This window comes from Rattus norvegicus, chromosome 19, assembly GCF_021556685.1.
Source record: "Rattus norvegicus strain SHRSP/BbbUtx chromosome 19, alternate assembly SHRSP_T2T, whole genome shotgun sequence".
Classification (NCBI taxonomy): Eukaryota; Metazoa; Chordata; class Mammalia; order Rodentia; family Muridae; genus Rattus; species Rattus norvegicus.
In genome coordinates, this window is record NC_141552.1 from 13,940,888 (window position 1) to 13,958,649 (window position 17,762).

Consider the following 17,762-nt stretch of genomic DNA (forward strand, 5'->3'; position numbering starts at 1 on the left):
TATCTCTGCCTCCAGTTTTCCTTCAAACTCCTCTGCAGTGTCTTCCCGTCCATATCCTTGAATTTGCTTTCACTCTGAGTTTAATTTTCATGTCTTAAGTATGAAGAGGTCATGAGTGTAGAGTACGTTTTCTTGTTGGTAATTGTTTTTTTTCTCTTTATCTCACCATCTCGTCAGCTTTTGTGCTTGTATGTTGCCCCTGTTACTAACACATGATTGTTAGGGCCTCTTTGCTGACAGTCCTTCGTAAGAGGCCTGCTCCCTCATTTCCTCTCATCTATTGAGTGATTCTGCATTCTAACATTCCTGGTGCTAACCTACTCTATCCTGTAACCTGTGTTACCTGGACCCTGCAGCCTTTCAGTGACATCACTGTGATATTTGCCAAGGCCCCTGGAGTTGAGCACTTCCAACTCTGTTTTTACTTTTTGCAAACTGGGGTCAGGTCTGGTCAGCTAGTCCTCTCAGAATGCCTAGGCTCCCTTCAGAGATTTCACAGCCTTATTAGACTTCCTCTTACCCTGTGGGGATCAGTTTTTTATGTAAGACTGCAGAAGCCTGGCTGTATTCAGCCCTCAGCCTGGCTTTTCTAAGAAGTCTGCAACCAAACTTCCCTAGTCTTCGACCATCCTAGTGATATGGACACACTTCATATCTTTGTGGTCTTCCCTTTTCTTTCCCCAGGCCAAGGAGCCAGGGAAGGGAGCCTTGGGCTATGCTCACAGCCTAACATGGTTCTCTTTTTTCTCCATTACTCTGCTCTTCAGTTCTCACTTTCATGCAGTTGGACAGAGTTCTCACCTCATCACAGGGTCTTCTTACCATATGGCCCACGTGCCAAGTCCTCCAGACTCCCACTTCCTAGATCCCTAAATGCCACTCATGCTGCAGGAAGCTATACCCTTCCAAGTGGGAAGCTTGCTTTTATAAGTCTTTTCTTTGTCTTTTATAACCTCTTGAAATGTGCGTGTCTTTGTTCTTGGATTTTTCTGCCTGAAGGAAGTGTATGTATGGATTCACAGATGGATGAAGGAAAAGGATTCACATCCTTTTTCAAAGGATGAGTTACGGTTTATTAAGCGTCTATATGTTTTTCAGTTTTGCAAATTTAAAACCTCAAGATGAATGTATTTATTAACTGCTACTGATTTGTTTTTTTAAAACTTGGTAACCAGAAATGAGGTGCTTTCTATTCAGTTATTCTTAGGAAGTCACTCTTGCCCTCTAAGTAGCAGCATCTGAAACTAGAGGTGATGGTAAGTGAGAGACGAAGTTTTAATATTTCACAATCCCACACAACCATGAGTGCACACATATCTGCAAGTGAATGTCCGTATGCAGGAGTGTGTGTGTGGTCTGTCAGAAGCCATCCCCATAACTTCAGTGATGGTTACAGATTCTCTTAAATATCTTAGTTCACACTTGCTCACGAGTGCATCACTCTAGACTGCAGCACAGAACTCCAAGTTCTCGGTACTTGGTACTCACCCATCCAACCCCCGTCTCGTGATGCCCTGCTGAAGCTTAAGGAGCCTGGTGAAGATTTGTTAGTGCCCCCACTGCCATTCTCACCCACTAACGTCATGTTCTGGTGAGTCACGTGGAATAAAGCCAACACAGTGACGGAAGAAGCCCCTTTCCTGTCTTTATACCGCTGTCACTCTGTTGGATCATTGATGTGTTTGTCTGTTCCAACATCATATAGGGGAATGGCCTTTTGCCTCTTTTCATTTTCCCACCGAAGCCTTCCTCCCATAATGCAGTACACAAGATCTCCCTATGCATGGGAAGAGAAGCTGAATAAGGGACTAGAAAACCTATCCAAAACACAGAGAAACCATCCAGAAGGTACTACCAAGTACCTTCATGTAGAACTAGAGATAGACCACTCCAATGGTCAGTGGCACTGACCGTCTGTCCTTACCCATGGTCTACTTGAGTATTCTTCCAGCTGTACCTGTTCAGATACTTTGCTCTCACCACTTAATTTAGTTTTGCTTGTGTAAGGCTGGGCCTTTGGCTAATGTCAGCAACAATATGACAAGTTTTCTGGCAGTTGCTTGTGTTTTTGTTTAACAACTGTAGTGCTTGAGCAGTTGGGCTATGTAAGCCTATCTCTGAATTGTTGCTATGTATAATGGTGGCTTTAGTAAATATATGACTCATAGCTTTCAGAATAACTGCACAGATAAATATGAGCCAAATACAGGCACGCTATACATTAGTGACTTACATTAAGTATCTGCATGAATATTATGCTATCAGTTTTAATATGTTTGTTCTTGTGATTGAACAAAGTGTATCTCATTTATTTCAAGTATTCTATATGTCAATGAAATTTATTTCCTGATATAATTTCTCTCAACCCTTACTAAAGGGTTCAATTTTATTTATCTTCATGTCTGTATGTGTGAGTATAGGCCACATGTGTGAGAGTCCCTAGAGAGACCAAAGGAAGGTAGTGGTTTCCTGGGAGCTGGAGTTACCACTCATAGGGAGTCACCTGACATCAGTGCTGGGAAATGAATTGAGATCCTCTGGAAGAGCAGCAATGCTCTTAACCATTGACTCATCTCTCCAGCACCTTCTCTCAACTCTTCAGTCCAATAACAGTTGGAGAATCAGTTGACAAGATCTATAAGGTGATACAATAGAAATGAGAGAAATGTGCCCAATTCATTCTTTTGGCATGTTGTAGCACAACCAAAATTAATTTCATATGATATATTAATATTTCAAAAACATAATGTATTTCCATTGTATGAATTGATTGGACATCCTTAATGTAATCCTATATTTTGTATTATAGTGACTGGACATCCAATACTCAAGAGAGCTAACATCCGGACTGTTGGGAAGTTGGTGGCTAGATCCATAAGAGAAAGAAAAATGAGACAATTTTATAAATCATGAGAACTGGAATAAAATTTTCAACACAGTGCTTCATTAAATAGTTGAACTTACCTCCTCAGAAAAGCATATTAGTAATGAACGCAGAATGACTTGCTATCAACAGGATAAAAGGAGGAATCTTTGCATATGCGAAAGGGGCTGTTGACAAGTTAGTTCCTCATTTCTAAGTAAGTTTGGATGAGCGGTCTTTATCGTCCTCATTAAACATCTGCTAATCATGATGACGTGAAGCTGTGCAGTGTCACTTATTAATTCTCATTGGACTGAAATCTATTTTGCTCCGCTGCTAACGAAGGTTACAAACTTGAGAATTCTTAGCTTCCATTTTTACTCTTTCAAAATTGTATCGGTGTGGTATTTTGCTGAAACAACACATTTCAAATAGTCTGTCAGAATGTGTCTCATCACTTAAGTCTTTTGAATTGTTTCTGAAAACGTGTCTAGATCACAGACCACTTTTTTGTTTGTTTGTTTGTTTGTTTCTCTCCTTGACCACATTGCTCATTCCAAAGGGAAGAACAGACCTCCAACATGCTCTACACACGAGTCATTTGGCCTTTGTGCTACAAGAATTTGAAGTGCAGTGGCTACGCCATCAGTTCTTTAAGAATCTGAATTTAGTTTTATTCATATGTCTATTCTTAGAGTCACACTCAACTTCATGAACGGGAGTGTAAGGTCAGGAAGGTGGGTGCGGCCGTAGGGGAGCGGAGTCTAATATGCAACACAGACACATATCCGAGGGATAACCTCTGGCAGGCATCCTGGGTTCTCAAAGTGCTTAACATTGATCTATTATTACTTTAATATCCCCCCTTGTTCCCTCAGGCCACTTACATAAGGTAGTTTACCATGGGAATGCACATGGAAGTCTGGAGAGGAACTACGCAAGTCTATGCCTCACTAAAACTAGAGCCAAGATGATATAGAAGCCATGAGGCAGTCTAACCAGAAAAGTTTAGATCTTACATCCAACAAGGATGAAAACACTGATGCCTGACTAAAATATAGCTTATGTAGGAAATGAAATTAAACGTAGTCTTCTTACTAACAGTTGCAATGAAAATCACTTTAGTGAGAAAGGGTTTTTTTTGTTATTCATGTGCTAAAAACAGGAATGCACAATCAAACATACAAGAAAAATGTAAAAATGCACCACTGTTACTCCTAAATATTGGGAGGACAATATGCAGTTATAGTTAAAAGTTTCTTATGGACCTGAAAAAGAAGCTCTCCCAGTGTGATATTATCTTTTCAATAAATGGACGACAATCATATCTCAGGAGGTAATTAATATAAAATCATGTCAAAGGTACTTTATAAAAATACAATGAAATTTAGTTATGAATATAACATTGAGTAATGAAGTACTTTTAAAAAGTCATCACTGTTATCTCTGTCTCCTTCTTTTACAACAAACTACAGTGGGGTTGCTGAATGTCTTTCAGAAGTGTAGGCCTACATTAAGTCCAATGATAACATGTCACTTCAAACTGTGGAAGACAGTGTAAGGTCAGGGAGAGAAGCCTTCACTTTTCAACTGTCAGATTGTATGTACAAATTGGCACTTGGCGCTCATCAAAGAAGAAGAAATATTGGATGTGCTCTAAGTGTCCATCGTGTTTTGGAGCCAACTCCCTGATGGAAGTCGTCAGTTATATGCAAATGAATTGTCAATGGCTTGCCACAGTTGGCAATCACTGGACTGTGAAGGGTATGTCTTAGTAAGAACTGAAGCTCTCTCTTCACGTACTTTGATTCACAAAAAACAGTGGAAGGAAACAAATAAAAATCTCCAGGACCCAAAACGGAAATAGAATCAATAAAGACAATACTAACTAAAAGAATTCTCAGAATAAAAAATTTAGGGATTTGAGCAAGAACTACAGAGGCAAGCTTCACCAAAAGAATACAAGAGATGGAAGGGAGAATCTCAAGCATTGAAGATACAATGGGTAGAACGGTCAGAGGCAAAAATAAAGCTCCTGTCACGAAACATCCAGGAGATCCGGAACAGTATGAGAAAGCCAAACCTAAGAGTAGTAGGAATGGAGAAAGGAGACTAACCCTAGCTCACAGGCACAGAAAATACTTGCAGCAAAATTACAGAAAAAAAAATTGTCCTAAGCTAAAGAAGATGATGCCTTCAAAGGTAAGAAGTTTACAGAATACCAAAATGGATTGGACCAGAAAAGAAAGTTATTTCAACGTGAGGACAACGCCTTTTGAATCAATATTATAGCGTTCATCTTAGCAATTTTGAGTCACACACTCCTGAGCGTGCGACTGGGTGGGTCTCTGGTTCATGTGCCTTCTCTTGGGGATCTTGGCCTTCTGTTACGTTGCCTTGTCCAGCTCCAGTGTGATGGTTTTGCTTTATTTTATTATATTTCATTTTGTCATGTTCGGTTGTTATCTCCTAGAAGCCTGTTCTTTTCTAATGAGAGACAGAAAGGGGGTGGATCTAGAGGGGAGGGGAGAAACTGAGGCAGCTACTAAAGCAACAGATGAAGGGCGATGTGACTGAATGGGAGTATCTCAGTTACATGTTCTGAACAGTGAGCATTATGACACCCTATAAGGGACAGTTCAGAAGGAGGTTACATTTTTATTCAAACAAGATATCAACACAAAACAATTTTTAAAACACTGTGTAACTCACAATAAAACATGAAATGAGACTGTGTGTGGTGGGGGAAAGAAGGTAAGTGAGTAAACATTTCATATTCACTGGTTTCATATCTTAGCTGTATCATTATTAACTGGCTGAATGTTTGGAGCCAATAAAATTGTCTCCCTGGGCCTCAATTTATCTCCATACAAAACATTGGGTTTAGCTCAGCTGATACCTTAAACGGTTGCAATATTAAATGTTCTACAATGCATGATCTAAATTAATTAAAATAACAGATATTTACTGATTGTAGCCTGTAAGTAACACATGAAGCTTACAGCTTTATTAAAAATCTATAGAAGTTATGGAAATCTCAAAAATAAGAGTATTTACTAGGAACATTTTCATGCAGAAGGCACACATATCTAAGCAAATTTTATTAGCTCTTCAGACCACTGTATGGTTATACAAAAATAACATTGGAGAATGTTACAGAGTTTTGACTTTTGGTATTTTTCCAAAACATTAGGTGACAGCAATGTAATTCAGCTTGGCAAGGTTCCCAAGAATAACACATCTCTCATTGGACTTGATTATATATATACAAACATCATAAGAATATCAGTAAAACTAGAACAAAGTTGTTCATTTCGAAAAAATACTTTGACTCATAGTCTGACTGTCTTATGAAAGATACTTATATCCACTACTCACTAATCCATTGGACATGTGTCAAAATTATACAATTTAAAAATTATTTCCAAAAATTTCATTTGGAAGAAAAGTGTTCATTACTTATAAGTTTAACATGTAACATGGTAATATAATATCAATTGCTTAGCATTATCTAAACCCATAAAGCAGTGTAACTATTCTACATTTTATGACTAAAAATAACTCTCAATTTTAAGGTATCTTATTACATACAAAAATTAATATTTACTGGTTCCAAAAGTGACCACATCGCATTCTTGAGCTCTGTTCTAATTTCACCAACACTGACTGCATTTCATAATCGGACTCTCAGGAAGACTTTGCGTGTGGATTTAAGAAGCTTGGTGTCTTACAAAATCGTTGTGAGACGGTGAGAACATCCTCCCTGGCTTAGTGCCACGTGTGGGTTTCCCAGACGTTTTGTCAAATGCTTTTACTTTACAAGAATGCTACTGGAGAGAAGAAAAACACTGATTTGATCTGTTTTTTGATTCTTCCATATCTAGTTCTTAGAAAACAATAAATGCCCAATTTGTACTTAGAAACATGTTTCTCATTAATACTAATAAATGTACTAACGTGTGTTTTAGACAATTTTTAATGGGTGAAATTTAAATGTGTGATCTTCACTTCTAAAGTCTCTTAAACTGGCCACCCACTGAGTAGCTTAACCAGGTATCTAAGAGCAGACATTTTAGCTATGGATCCAGAGGTCCAGTATTACATCAAAAATACTTTGAATCTCTGAATAAAAGTACATTATTGTTAGATGTGGCAACTCGTGCCTTAACACCAAGCTGAGGTAGGATTGCTGTGAAATCTAGGTCAGGGACATCTTTTGCTATAAAGTAACACCATGTCTCAGAAAACAAACAAAAATAAACAAAAAAGAAAATATCAACTATTGAGTAGCATATGTATTTATTCTGCTGTATGTATATTTACATATATATAATATATAATATATATAATATATATGTATATATATATATACATATTTAAGGTAATACATGATGCTGCTTAGGGAAGTCTTTCTGATATTTCACAGCACAGAGACTTAGTGTTCTATTTTACAAAAGGTTTTCTGTTTCTTTTTCTTTTTCTTCTCACATCTATATGGGCGTTCCCTTCCCCACCCTCCCCCCATTACCGCCTTCCCCCCAACAATCACCTTCACTGGGGGTTCAGTCTTAGCAGGACCAAGGGCTTCCCCTTCCAGGGGTACTCTTACTAGGCTGTTCATTGCTACCTATGAGGATGCCCTTCAACAGAGGAATGGATACAGAAAATGTGGTACATCTACACAATGGAATATTACTCAGCTATCAAAAACAATGGCTTTATGAAATTCATAGGCAAATGGAGGGAACTGGAAAATATCATCCTGAGTGAGGTAACCCAATCACAGAAAAACACACATGGTATGCACTCATTGATAAGTGACTATTACAAATTCCAAATGCTGGAATTGCCCTAGATGCCTAGAACACATGAAACTCAAGAAGGATGACCAAAATGCGAATGCTTCACTCCTTCTTTAAAAGGGGAACAAGAATACCCTTGGCAGGGAAGAGAGAGGCAAAGATTAAAACAGACACAGAAGGAACACCCATTCAGAGCCTGGCCCACATGTGGCCCATACATATACAGCCACCCAATTAGACAAGATGGATGAAGCAAAGAAGTGCAGGCTGACAGGAACCGGATGTAGATCGCTCCTAAGAGACACAGCCAGAATACAGCCAATACAGAGGCGAATGCCAGCAACAAACCACTGAACTGAGAACGGGACCCCCGTTGAAGGAATCTTAGAAAAAACTGAAAGAGCTTGAAGGGGCTCGAGACCCCATGTGAGCTCTTGGTCCTGCATTTGGAGACTTTAAGATTTAGCAATGAACCACTGACAAACTTCCATTTTTTTCTCTTACTGAAAATCTGATTTCCCATAAAAACACGGCATGCGTGTGCACCCACCCGTGTGTGCTGGTAAACTTGCCCGTGTGTGTGTCCATGAGCTGAAAGGCCAGTGTCACCTGTCTTCCTTTGCAGTTCTCTACCATATGCTTTCATTGACTCTCTGTGTGCCTTGAGCCGCCTTCTTAGCTAGTCTGAGTAACCAGAAGGCACTGCCTTGACCCGGAGCTTGACCCGGAGCTTGACCCGGAGCTTGACCCGGAGCTTGACCCGAAGCTTGACCCGGAGATTGACCCGGAGCTTGCCGTTCATCTCCGCTTCCAGTACTGGGGTCACAGACCTTCACTTCTCCTCTTGCCTCCTTATATGGATGTTGGGGATCTGAACTCGGCTCCTCATGCTCGTATAATCGGCACTTCATCCATTGAGATGTCTCCATGCTCTACCATTGTTCTTGAAATACAGGTTCTTGGAGCCTAGCATGGCCTGGAACTTCTCCGTGGTACAAACTGCTTTCCGAGTCATGAATGTTCTCTCCCATTAGTCCTCCGCGTGCTGGGATTACAAGCATGGGTTACCGCGCTAGAAAACAATGATTCTTTAATTTGCATGCATGTAAGCAGTATGAATAATATACAAAATAATATTTGAAATTAAAAGCTGGAATAACCACCTATTTCTCCGGATTGCAGATGCGCCCCTATCTATATAATGCTTTGAAAAATGAGACCTTCCAAACCTTTGTTAAATAATGAGCTGTACTCGGCGTTTTTCTCAAAATACCAGTTAAGTCTTTGGTGACACAACTTAAATAATTTTTCTCCTCCTGTCTCTTACATCGTTACTTTCTTTTTATTTAAGAGACTCAACAAGGTTGTCCTTAATAGCCTGGGACTCTGTAACGATTATGTTTCTGTATTGAACGATGGATGATCTCAAGCCTCCACTTCCCTGTGCTAGAATTTTTCCCTCCTCAGAGTTTCATCTTGCTGAACTTCTTGTTTAGAGGACCCAGTTTGTAGTCCCTTGTCCTGTACAGACTTTCCCGATCCTTACCTTGCTGTCAGATCCCTCAGACGCTACATCCCCTGACAGATGGGGTCGAGCGAGTAGCCTAGGCAACCTCTACTTTGTCTTATAGAAAGCAGCTAGGCTGAACAGCAACCTAATGTTTACCTTACAGGAAGGGCCCATGACTTTCCATAACTTACGCAATGAAATCACATGAAATTGTGTCTGAGAATCACTATAATGTAAAAGTGTAAATAATGTATGTTATTGGGTGTCGCTGTCATCAAAGCACCAAATCTCAGATTTTCCATAATTTCCTTCACTGCACCCTGTGGATGCAGGTGAGGGCAGGCACATGAAAAGGTAAAGCCTGTGACTGGGCAGTGAAAAGGAAAGGCGGGGGCAGAGTTTTCGAAAGGCAGGAGAAATAGAGAAGAGAAGAAATGAAGAGGGAGGAGGAGAAAGATGACCCACCCCCGTGTGGCTTTAAATAGCCACAGGTAGCTATGAAAATCTTATAAGGGGTGGGTAATTACAGGACAATTTGTCTCATCTAGGTGCGCAGTTTATATCAATATTAATTGGCTATCAGTTTATTGTGTGGTCATTTTTGTGGAGTGAGAATTTACTGATATAAATCTAATTGATAAATTACAAGCTTCAAGAGTTTTGATTTGGTTGGATTGCTGGGAATTGTGACTGTATCCGCTGGGCCAGATGCAGGGAATATGAGCAGAGAGCCGCGAGATGGGCAGCCACTGAATGGAGGCTAGCCATGGAGGCAGAGAGACTGCTCCTAGGGCCAGAGAGTAGAATCTGAGAGTCAGGTAGAGAGGTTTTGAGAGCTCTGGGTCAAAGAGTCTGCCGAGGTGGAAATACCTGACAGTGCCATGTGGTCCAACTGTGCAGCTCTAGCATGAGGGGGTGATTATTATTATTATTATTGTTGTTGTTGTTATTGTTATTATTATCATTATTATTATTATTTATTGCAACAGCACCCTTCCTACCTAGTCTCAGTGTGCTGGAGGCTTCCAAGGGTGTTGTAAGACTCCCTCATCTGATGAATCAGTATCAAGAAAAAACGGGAAAGAAGAACGTCTTGACAGTATTAGATTAGAGAGCTAATCTCTGTGAAGATCTCCACACCGTTTCATCTCTGTGCAGGTTTGTGAACTTTTGCAGGAGGCTTCCAGTATCTAACCCCATAGGGCTATGAGGAAATTTGAGTCATCTGGATCAGGGCTTTAAACTTTTCTTCACCACAGATGCCTTTGTATTTCTTAAACAATCCTGAGCACATAGGTATAGGTATGTAGATCAAAATTTACTGATATAAATTCACAACTTTATTTCGAAACAATATATATTATATAATAAATATATGTATCATGTAGTATATGTAATAATAAATGATATATTTTTACCATTTTAAGCTTTTTCCTTTGTTTAATTGGATATTTCTTTATATACATTTCAAATATTATTCCCTTTCCCAATTTCCCGTATATATTAGTCCCTTCCCCCATTTCCTCCCCTTCTTCTATAAGGGTATGTTGTGCCTTCATTTTCATTAAATTCTAAGAAATCTTTAATTTCTTTCCTTATTTCTTCCTTGACTAAGTTGTCATTGAGTAGAGAGTTGTTCAACTTCCATGTATATGTGGGCTTTCTGTCGTCGTCGTTGTTGTTGAAGACCAGCCTTAGTCCGTGGTGATGTGAGAGGATGCATGGGATTATTTCTATCTTCCTGTATCTGTTGAGGCCTGTTTTGTGACCAATTTATAGGATACAAATTATCCTATAAATTTTGGTCAATTTTGGAGAAGGTATCACGAGGTACTGAGAGGAAGGTAAATCCTTTTGTTTTAGGATGACATGTTCTATAGATATCTGTTAAATCCATTCGGTTCATAACTTCTGTTAGTTTCTCTGTGTCTCTGTTTAATTTCTGTTTCCATGATCTGTCCATTGATGAGAGTGGGGTGTTGAAATCTCCTACTATTATAGTGTGAGGTGCAATGTGTGTTTTGAGCTTTAGTAAGGTTTCTTTTATGTATGTAGGTGCCCTTGCATTTGGAGCATAGATATTTAGGATTGAGAGTTCATCTTGGTGGATTTTTCCTTTGATGAATATGAAGTGTCCTTCCTTATCTTTTTTAATAACTTTTGGTTGAAAGTCAATTTTATTCGATATTAGAATGGCAACTCCAGCTTGTTTCTTTGGGCCATTTGCTTGGAAAGTTGTTTTCCAGCCATTTACTCTGAGGTAGTGTCTGTCTTTGTCTCTGATGTGTGTTTCCTGCATGCAGCAAAATGCTGGGTCCTCTTTATGTATCCAGTCTGTTATCTGTGTCTTTTTATTGGGGAATTAAGTCCATTGATGTTGAGAGATATTAAGGAATAGTGATTGTTGCTTCCTGTTATTTTCATATTTGGAGGTGGGATTATGTTTGTGTGCTTCTCTTCTTTTGGTTTTGTTGCAAAACGATTAGTTTCTTGCTTTTTCTAGGGTGTAGCTTTGCCTCCTTGTGTTGGGCTTTGCCATTTATTATCCTATAATTTGTATCCTATAATTTGCTGGATTTGTAGAAAGATATTGTGTAAATTTGGTTTTGTCATGGAATATCTTGCTTTCTCCCAATGTTAATTGAGAGTTTTGCTGGATACAGTAGCCTAGGCTGGCATTTGTGTTCTTTTAGGGTCTGTATGACATCTGTCCAGGATCTTCTGGCTTTCATAGTCTCTGGTGAGAAGTCTGGTGTAATTCTGATAGGTCTGCCTTTATATGTTACTTAACCTTTTTCCCTTACTGCTTTAATATTCTTTCTTTGTTTTGTGCATTTGGTGTTTTGACTATTATGTGACGGGAGGAATTTCTTTTCTGATCCAATCTATTTGGAGTTCTGTAGGCTTCTTGTATGTTTATGAGCATCTCTTTCTTTAGGTTAGGGAAATTTTCTTCTATGATTTTGTTAAAGATATTTACTGGCACTTTAATTTGGGAGTCTTCACTCTCTTCTATACCTTTTATCCTTAGGTTTGATCTTCTCATTTTGTCCTGGATTTCCTGTATGTTTTGGGCTAGGAGCTTTTTGCATTTTACAGTTTCTTGACAGTTGTGTCAATGTTTTCTATGTTATCTTCTGTCCCTGAGATTCTCTTCTATCTCTTATATTCTGTTGGTGATGCTTGCATCTATGACTTCTGATCTCTTCCTTAGGTTTTCTATCTCCAGGGTTGTCTCCCTTTGTTCTTTCTTTATTGTTTCTATTTCCATTTTTGAATCCTGGATGGTTTTGTTCAATTCCTTCACCTGTTTGGTTGTGTTTTCCTGTAATTCTTTCAGGGATTTTTGTGTTTCCTCTTTAAGGGCTTCTACCTGTTTACTTGTGTTGTCCTGCATTTATTTAAGGGAGTTATTTATGTCTTTCTTAAAGTCCTCCATCATTGTCATAAAATGTGATTTTAAATCTAATTATTGCTTTTCTGGTGTGTTTGGAAATCTGGTATTTTCTCTGGTGGGAGAACTGGGCTCTGATGATGCCAAGCAGTCTTGGTTTCTGTTGCTTATATTCCTGCGCTTGCCTCTAACCATTGGTTGTCTCTGGTGTTAGCTGGTCTTGCTGTTTCTGACAGTGGCTTGACCTTCCTATAGGCCTCTGTGTCAGCACTCCTATAGAACTGTTTTCCTGTTTTCTTTCAGCCATTTCTGGGAAAAGGTGCTCTGTTCTCAGGAGTGTAGGCGCTCCTGGGGACCGTCTCTCAGCTCTTGGTGCAGGCAGGAATCAGAAGGTTCCTGCCCTTGAGTACTCCTAGGTCCCTCCACTCAGGGGGCCAGCTGGCACTAGGGGATTCCCTCTTGGGTTGGGAATGTGGACAGAGGGTAGTCTCCTCTGATTTCTCAGGAGTGTCTGCAATTCTGAGGTTCCAGCTCTCTCCCCCAAGGTATTTGGGGGCAGGGAGCTGTTTGACCGGTTCAGTTCAGTTAAGGGCCCACACCAGAACCGCAGGTACCTTCAGGTGACTGTTCCTATAGTCCCGTGTCCAGAGGCACACATGCAGTTTCCCCTTGGACCATGGATGCTGGCAAAGGTGGGCAGAAGTGGCAGTCTGTACTGCAGTCTCAGGAGGGTCCTCAATTTCGGGTGTTCGGCTCTCTTCCCCACAGGATTTGGGTGCAGGAAGCTGTGGGATGAGATCAGTTCCCTTTATCCCATTTACTGTACTTTCTTTGATCTGTGCATTTGGTTTTAATTATTATGCAAATGGAGGGATTTTTTTTTCTGTTCCAGTTAATTTGGTGTTCTGTATTCTTGTATGTTTATGGTCTTTTCTTTCTTTACCCTAGGGAAGTCTTCTGCTATGACTTTGTTGAAGAAGTTTACTGGACTTAGGAACTAGAAATCTTCATTATCTTCTATATCTATTATCCTTAGTTTTGGTCTTTTAATTATGTTCTGAAATTCCTGGATGTTTTGAATTCAATAAACCATATATGTTTATCTGAGATCTTTGATTTTGTGTTTTGTTGAGTGACCCCCTCACTGCACCCAAACTCTCCCATTCAGCAGCATATTGGATAATGAGACATGGTCAGGAATGGTGACCTCTTACCAAAAACTACATGAAAATGGCGAGGTGAATTCATGTGTGTTGAGTATCAGTAGTCTCCTGGCTGGTTTTGGCTCCCAGTTAGCCATATGCAACAGTTTCAAAAGCCCAGTTTTGATGTTCCTGGGGATTCCCATGACGATGCACTCAGACATGACAGCAAACAACCATAATCCTTGTCAAATAACTTGATTTATATAATAGAGAGAAAATTACTAAGTTATGTTGCAAGATATTTGATCACACTGTGATCTCCAAGGATGTATTATTTAATGAAAAACTATCCTATGGTATAGCATGGCCATGGCACAGACATTTAAATCAAGAGCTGTTTACTGAAAACATCGTCTTTATTACAGTATGGCTCACCTACCAGACATCTTTATAGCAGAGCTAAAAAGTGCATTCATGTCCAGAGCAGATCAAGGAAGACTTGAAAGTAAATGAAGATAACTAGGGCAATGGGAAGTCTTTGAGTTGAAGGATTTTTAAGATAGTGTGCAGAGGGAACCACAATGCTCTTCTTCTGAGAGGTCAGTGAATTAGGAAGGACAGTTGGGAGCTTTACTTGACTTCAGCATCTGACCCTGGAGACTTTATTGGTAAAATTAACGTCTGGAATTTTGTGTTGTAAAACAACACTTTGGCTCTGCAGCTTTTGGCAAGGCCATGGACAGAGAGATCACACCAGCTGGGGACAATCTGAATGGAAATCTGGTTTTCTTAAGTCACCTGAGAAGTCCTCAAGGAGAGAGGAATGAATGGGTAGCACCATAATAGAAGGCTTTAGGATCTCGTATAGTGCTACTCTAGATGCCTTGAAAATAGAAGCAGAAAATGTAAGCTAAATGACTTTCAGGAATTAGCTCATTTCTGATTATGATTATTTCATATTGGTATTTTATACTTGATTATTTTTTTAAATTTAAAACAAGAGCCTTTGGTTTTAATTTGAGGTGGTCTTAGATTCACAAAATGCTTACAACCCCTGTCTGGCACCCGGCATCTAACACTATGGGGCTAGAGATTCTACTTTTACCTTCGTCACCATCGACAGCTTCCATTTAACCAGCAGGTGTCCATGCCAGGCAGACACTGAGCAGGTTGTATGTTCTGTTAATCTCCACAACAACCCAATTCAGCAGAAACACGTCCATTTTACAGGTGAAGAAACCACAGCTCAAAGCAAATGAGTATCAGGGTCCCCTCAGTCTCACTGTCTGTCACTTAGACCCACATCCTTCTCTGTAAAGGGAAGCCATGGGCCTGATGTGGCTGTGCAAGCTGACTCTCCTGAGATGATCAATGCTATTCTTGACCCTGGGAGAATTTAAGACAAGGTGACCCACAGACTCCTGGGATAGATTCTGCCTCTGGGTCCTAGGGTGGGACACAGTATCCCTTACTGTGGGTCTCTACTCATCTGAGGAGTCTGTTCCCATGTGTCAGCTTCTATGACAGTGGTTCAAAACACTCCTAATGATGCAACCCTTTAATACAGCTCTTCATGCTGTGGTGACCCCCACCATAAAATTATTCCATTGCTACTTCATAACTAATATTGCTACTCTTATAAGCTATAATGTGCAAGGTATCTTATATACAATCTTTGTGAGTGGTTGCTCCCCACAGGTTGAGAAACATTGCTTTATATACTTTTTTTTTGAGAAGCCTTCATCTGAGGAGGACCTGATGCAGGTGTGAGAGCAGAGACACCCTGACATAGTGACAAGTTAGCAGGCCCAAGGCTGCTTGCCTTAATGGCAACAGAGATTCCTGGCTGAAGGCACAATCTGAAATCACTGTCCCCAGGACATTTCTTACATCAGTTTTCCCTCATTAAAATGTGTGTCTGCTTGGCCATGTCTGTCCAGGAAGCCAGTCCCTGTAGTCTCTGATACAGACAGAATGCTAAAGGCAAGAATGCTTTCCCTCTGTTGGCTCCAAGTCACTTCTATAGAAGTGAGTTCAAATCCCCCGTGGGTAAATGTGTGTCTCACATAATGCGTGAGAATTGAAATGTCATCCATTTGAGTGGACAAAAACCAGCTCTCACTTCAGATTTACAGCTGACCAACACTTAGTTTCAGGAGAATGAAGAAGCTGGCCAGGCCTGCAGAGTCAGATCCCCTCCCTGCCTGGGACAATCCCACCCACAGTAGACTTCAGCTTCACCAGCAGCTGTTATCAGAAAATCTGACCTTAAGGTTCTGAAGTCCACATATGCACCAACCCTAACGTTGTTAGATGGTGGATATGGGGTTTTTATCCCATTTAAAATCATTCAGGCCTCTTCTCTCCCCTGGGATGCACTCTGTTCTCTCAGGTCTGTTGGTCCTGGAAGGACCTCGGTTCAACTGAAGGCCTGGGAGGGAGGGGGAGGACCGTTTGTTGTAGGAATGAGCATGGATCAAGAATGTAGCCCCACTGTGACTGGGCAACTAAGCTCCAGAAAATCTTCTCCAATCACAGAACTGGGTCATGTGGGAGCCTACACTGTTTCAAAGGGAGAGCTGGTTGCTTTCTCCTGGAAGAAGCACTTGGGGGTTGATTGTCACTTCTGAACCTTCTGTTCTAAGTCACTTCTCAGAAGGGGCACTTTGCTCTGACTTATCCATGGGACCCACACAGCACTGGGAGTGGAGGATCCTATGGAGTTGCAGCTCTGAGCTGGGAGGGGTAGCTCTCACACTATCTTGAAGAGGCCTGTTTTCACAGCTGATCTAGATCTGAGGAACAGGTGCTTTTAAAGAAGCATGTGAAAGCATCTCCTGCAGGAGAGCTCACTATGCAGGGAAAGTCACACAGGTCAGGGAAAAGTGGCTTCCCAACTTCCCCAGGGCACTCAAACCAGGGAGGATTGTTGAATTTGTTCATTGTCTATTGTTATATCCCCTTTTCATTTCTAATTTTGTCAATTTAGGTATTGTCTCTTTGTATGCAGTTTGTTCGAGGAAGGGGTTGTCTCTCTGGTGGATCTTCTCAACAAAAAAAAAAAAAAAAGAAAAAAAGAAACAAAAAAAGCAAGCAAACAAACAAACAAAAAAACCAACACACATCTTGTGGTTCCCTTGACTCTTTGTATTTTTCTCTTTGTTTGTAATCGATTGATTTGATTTGAGCCTTGAATTAATTTCCTGCTGTCAAATCCTACCAGACACTCTATAAGATGAGGCTTTGCCTCACCTTGGTAAAAGTAGCGTGTAATAAATGAAGCTTATGTTGCTCTCTCTAGTGGGGATAACATCACAATCTCACTGCAAACCATGCACAGCCCGGTTTAGGCTGTATTAAAGTAGCCCACCATTTCAATGCCTGCAAGGTGCCATGGGACAGTAGTAACATGAGTCTGCCTGCACCTGGACAGTTTTCACTAGGGACTACACACACACACACACACACACACACACACACACACACACACACACACACACAGAGCCTTTACTGACATGGTGCACATTCTTTCCACACCAAAAATAAAGTGAGCTGCTATGAAACACATCAATAATGGAATCAATAGAGGGAGTTGTGGGGAACTGGGGCTTAGAGTTACTTAAAGGCCCTATGCAGGCTCTCCTTATATTGGAGGAGAAACTTCAAGTGCAATGTGGTTCTTTATTTTTTTTCTCTAAAAAACACACGGTTAGGGTAGAACCTATGGCTTTGAGCATGTCTGGTAAGTACAGGGACACTGAATTAAATCCTAGGGCTGGAACACAATTAATCTTCTAAAAGATTACAGAGCAGCCTGGATGAAGACTCTCAGCTGAAAATGTGGACATCTCAAGACAGGCACTGGACAATGGCTGACAGACTTGACTGAAGACTGGAAATGTTTTCCCATCTCACAGGAAAAGAAGGCCCCTCATACCACACTGTACTCTAAGGACAGTTTATTCAGGTTAGGATGACATGAACTATTGTCTCATGTGACAGATGTCAGTACAAAGTATCCAAGGTATTGTATGCCAATGGTACCATT

The 17,762-nt window shown here is 40.4% G+C and overlaps 1 protein-coding gene across 4 annotated transcripts in view; it reads left to right on the top strand.

The window, feature by feature from the left end:
* Positions 1–13,676, top strand: part of LOC147998803 (IQ domain-containing protein M-like) — a 208,622-nt gene extending 194,946 nt beyond the window's left edge. For 3 of the 4 annotated variants that reach the window (XR_015643765.1, XR_015643766.1, XM_087595439.1), the window contains one exon: positions 2,810–3,137. Coding sequence is in view for 1 of the 4 variants with exons in the window: in XM_087595439.1 (XP_087451565.1) it covers positions 2,810–2,913 (104 nt within the window). In the remaining 3 variants the exon portion in view is untranslated. Of the gene's footprint in view, positions 1–2,809; positions 3,138–10,164; positions 10,334–13,517 lie in introns of those variants that run through there. The other variant, XR_015643767.1, reaches the window with a different exon arrangement.
* Positions 13,677–17,762: the final 4,086 nt, after the last annotated feature.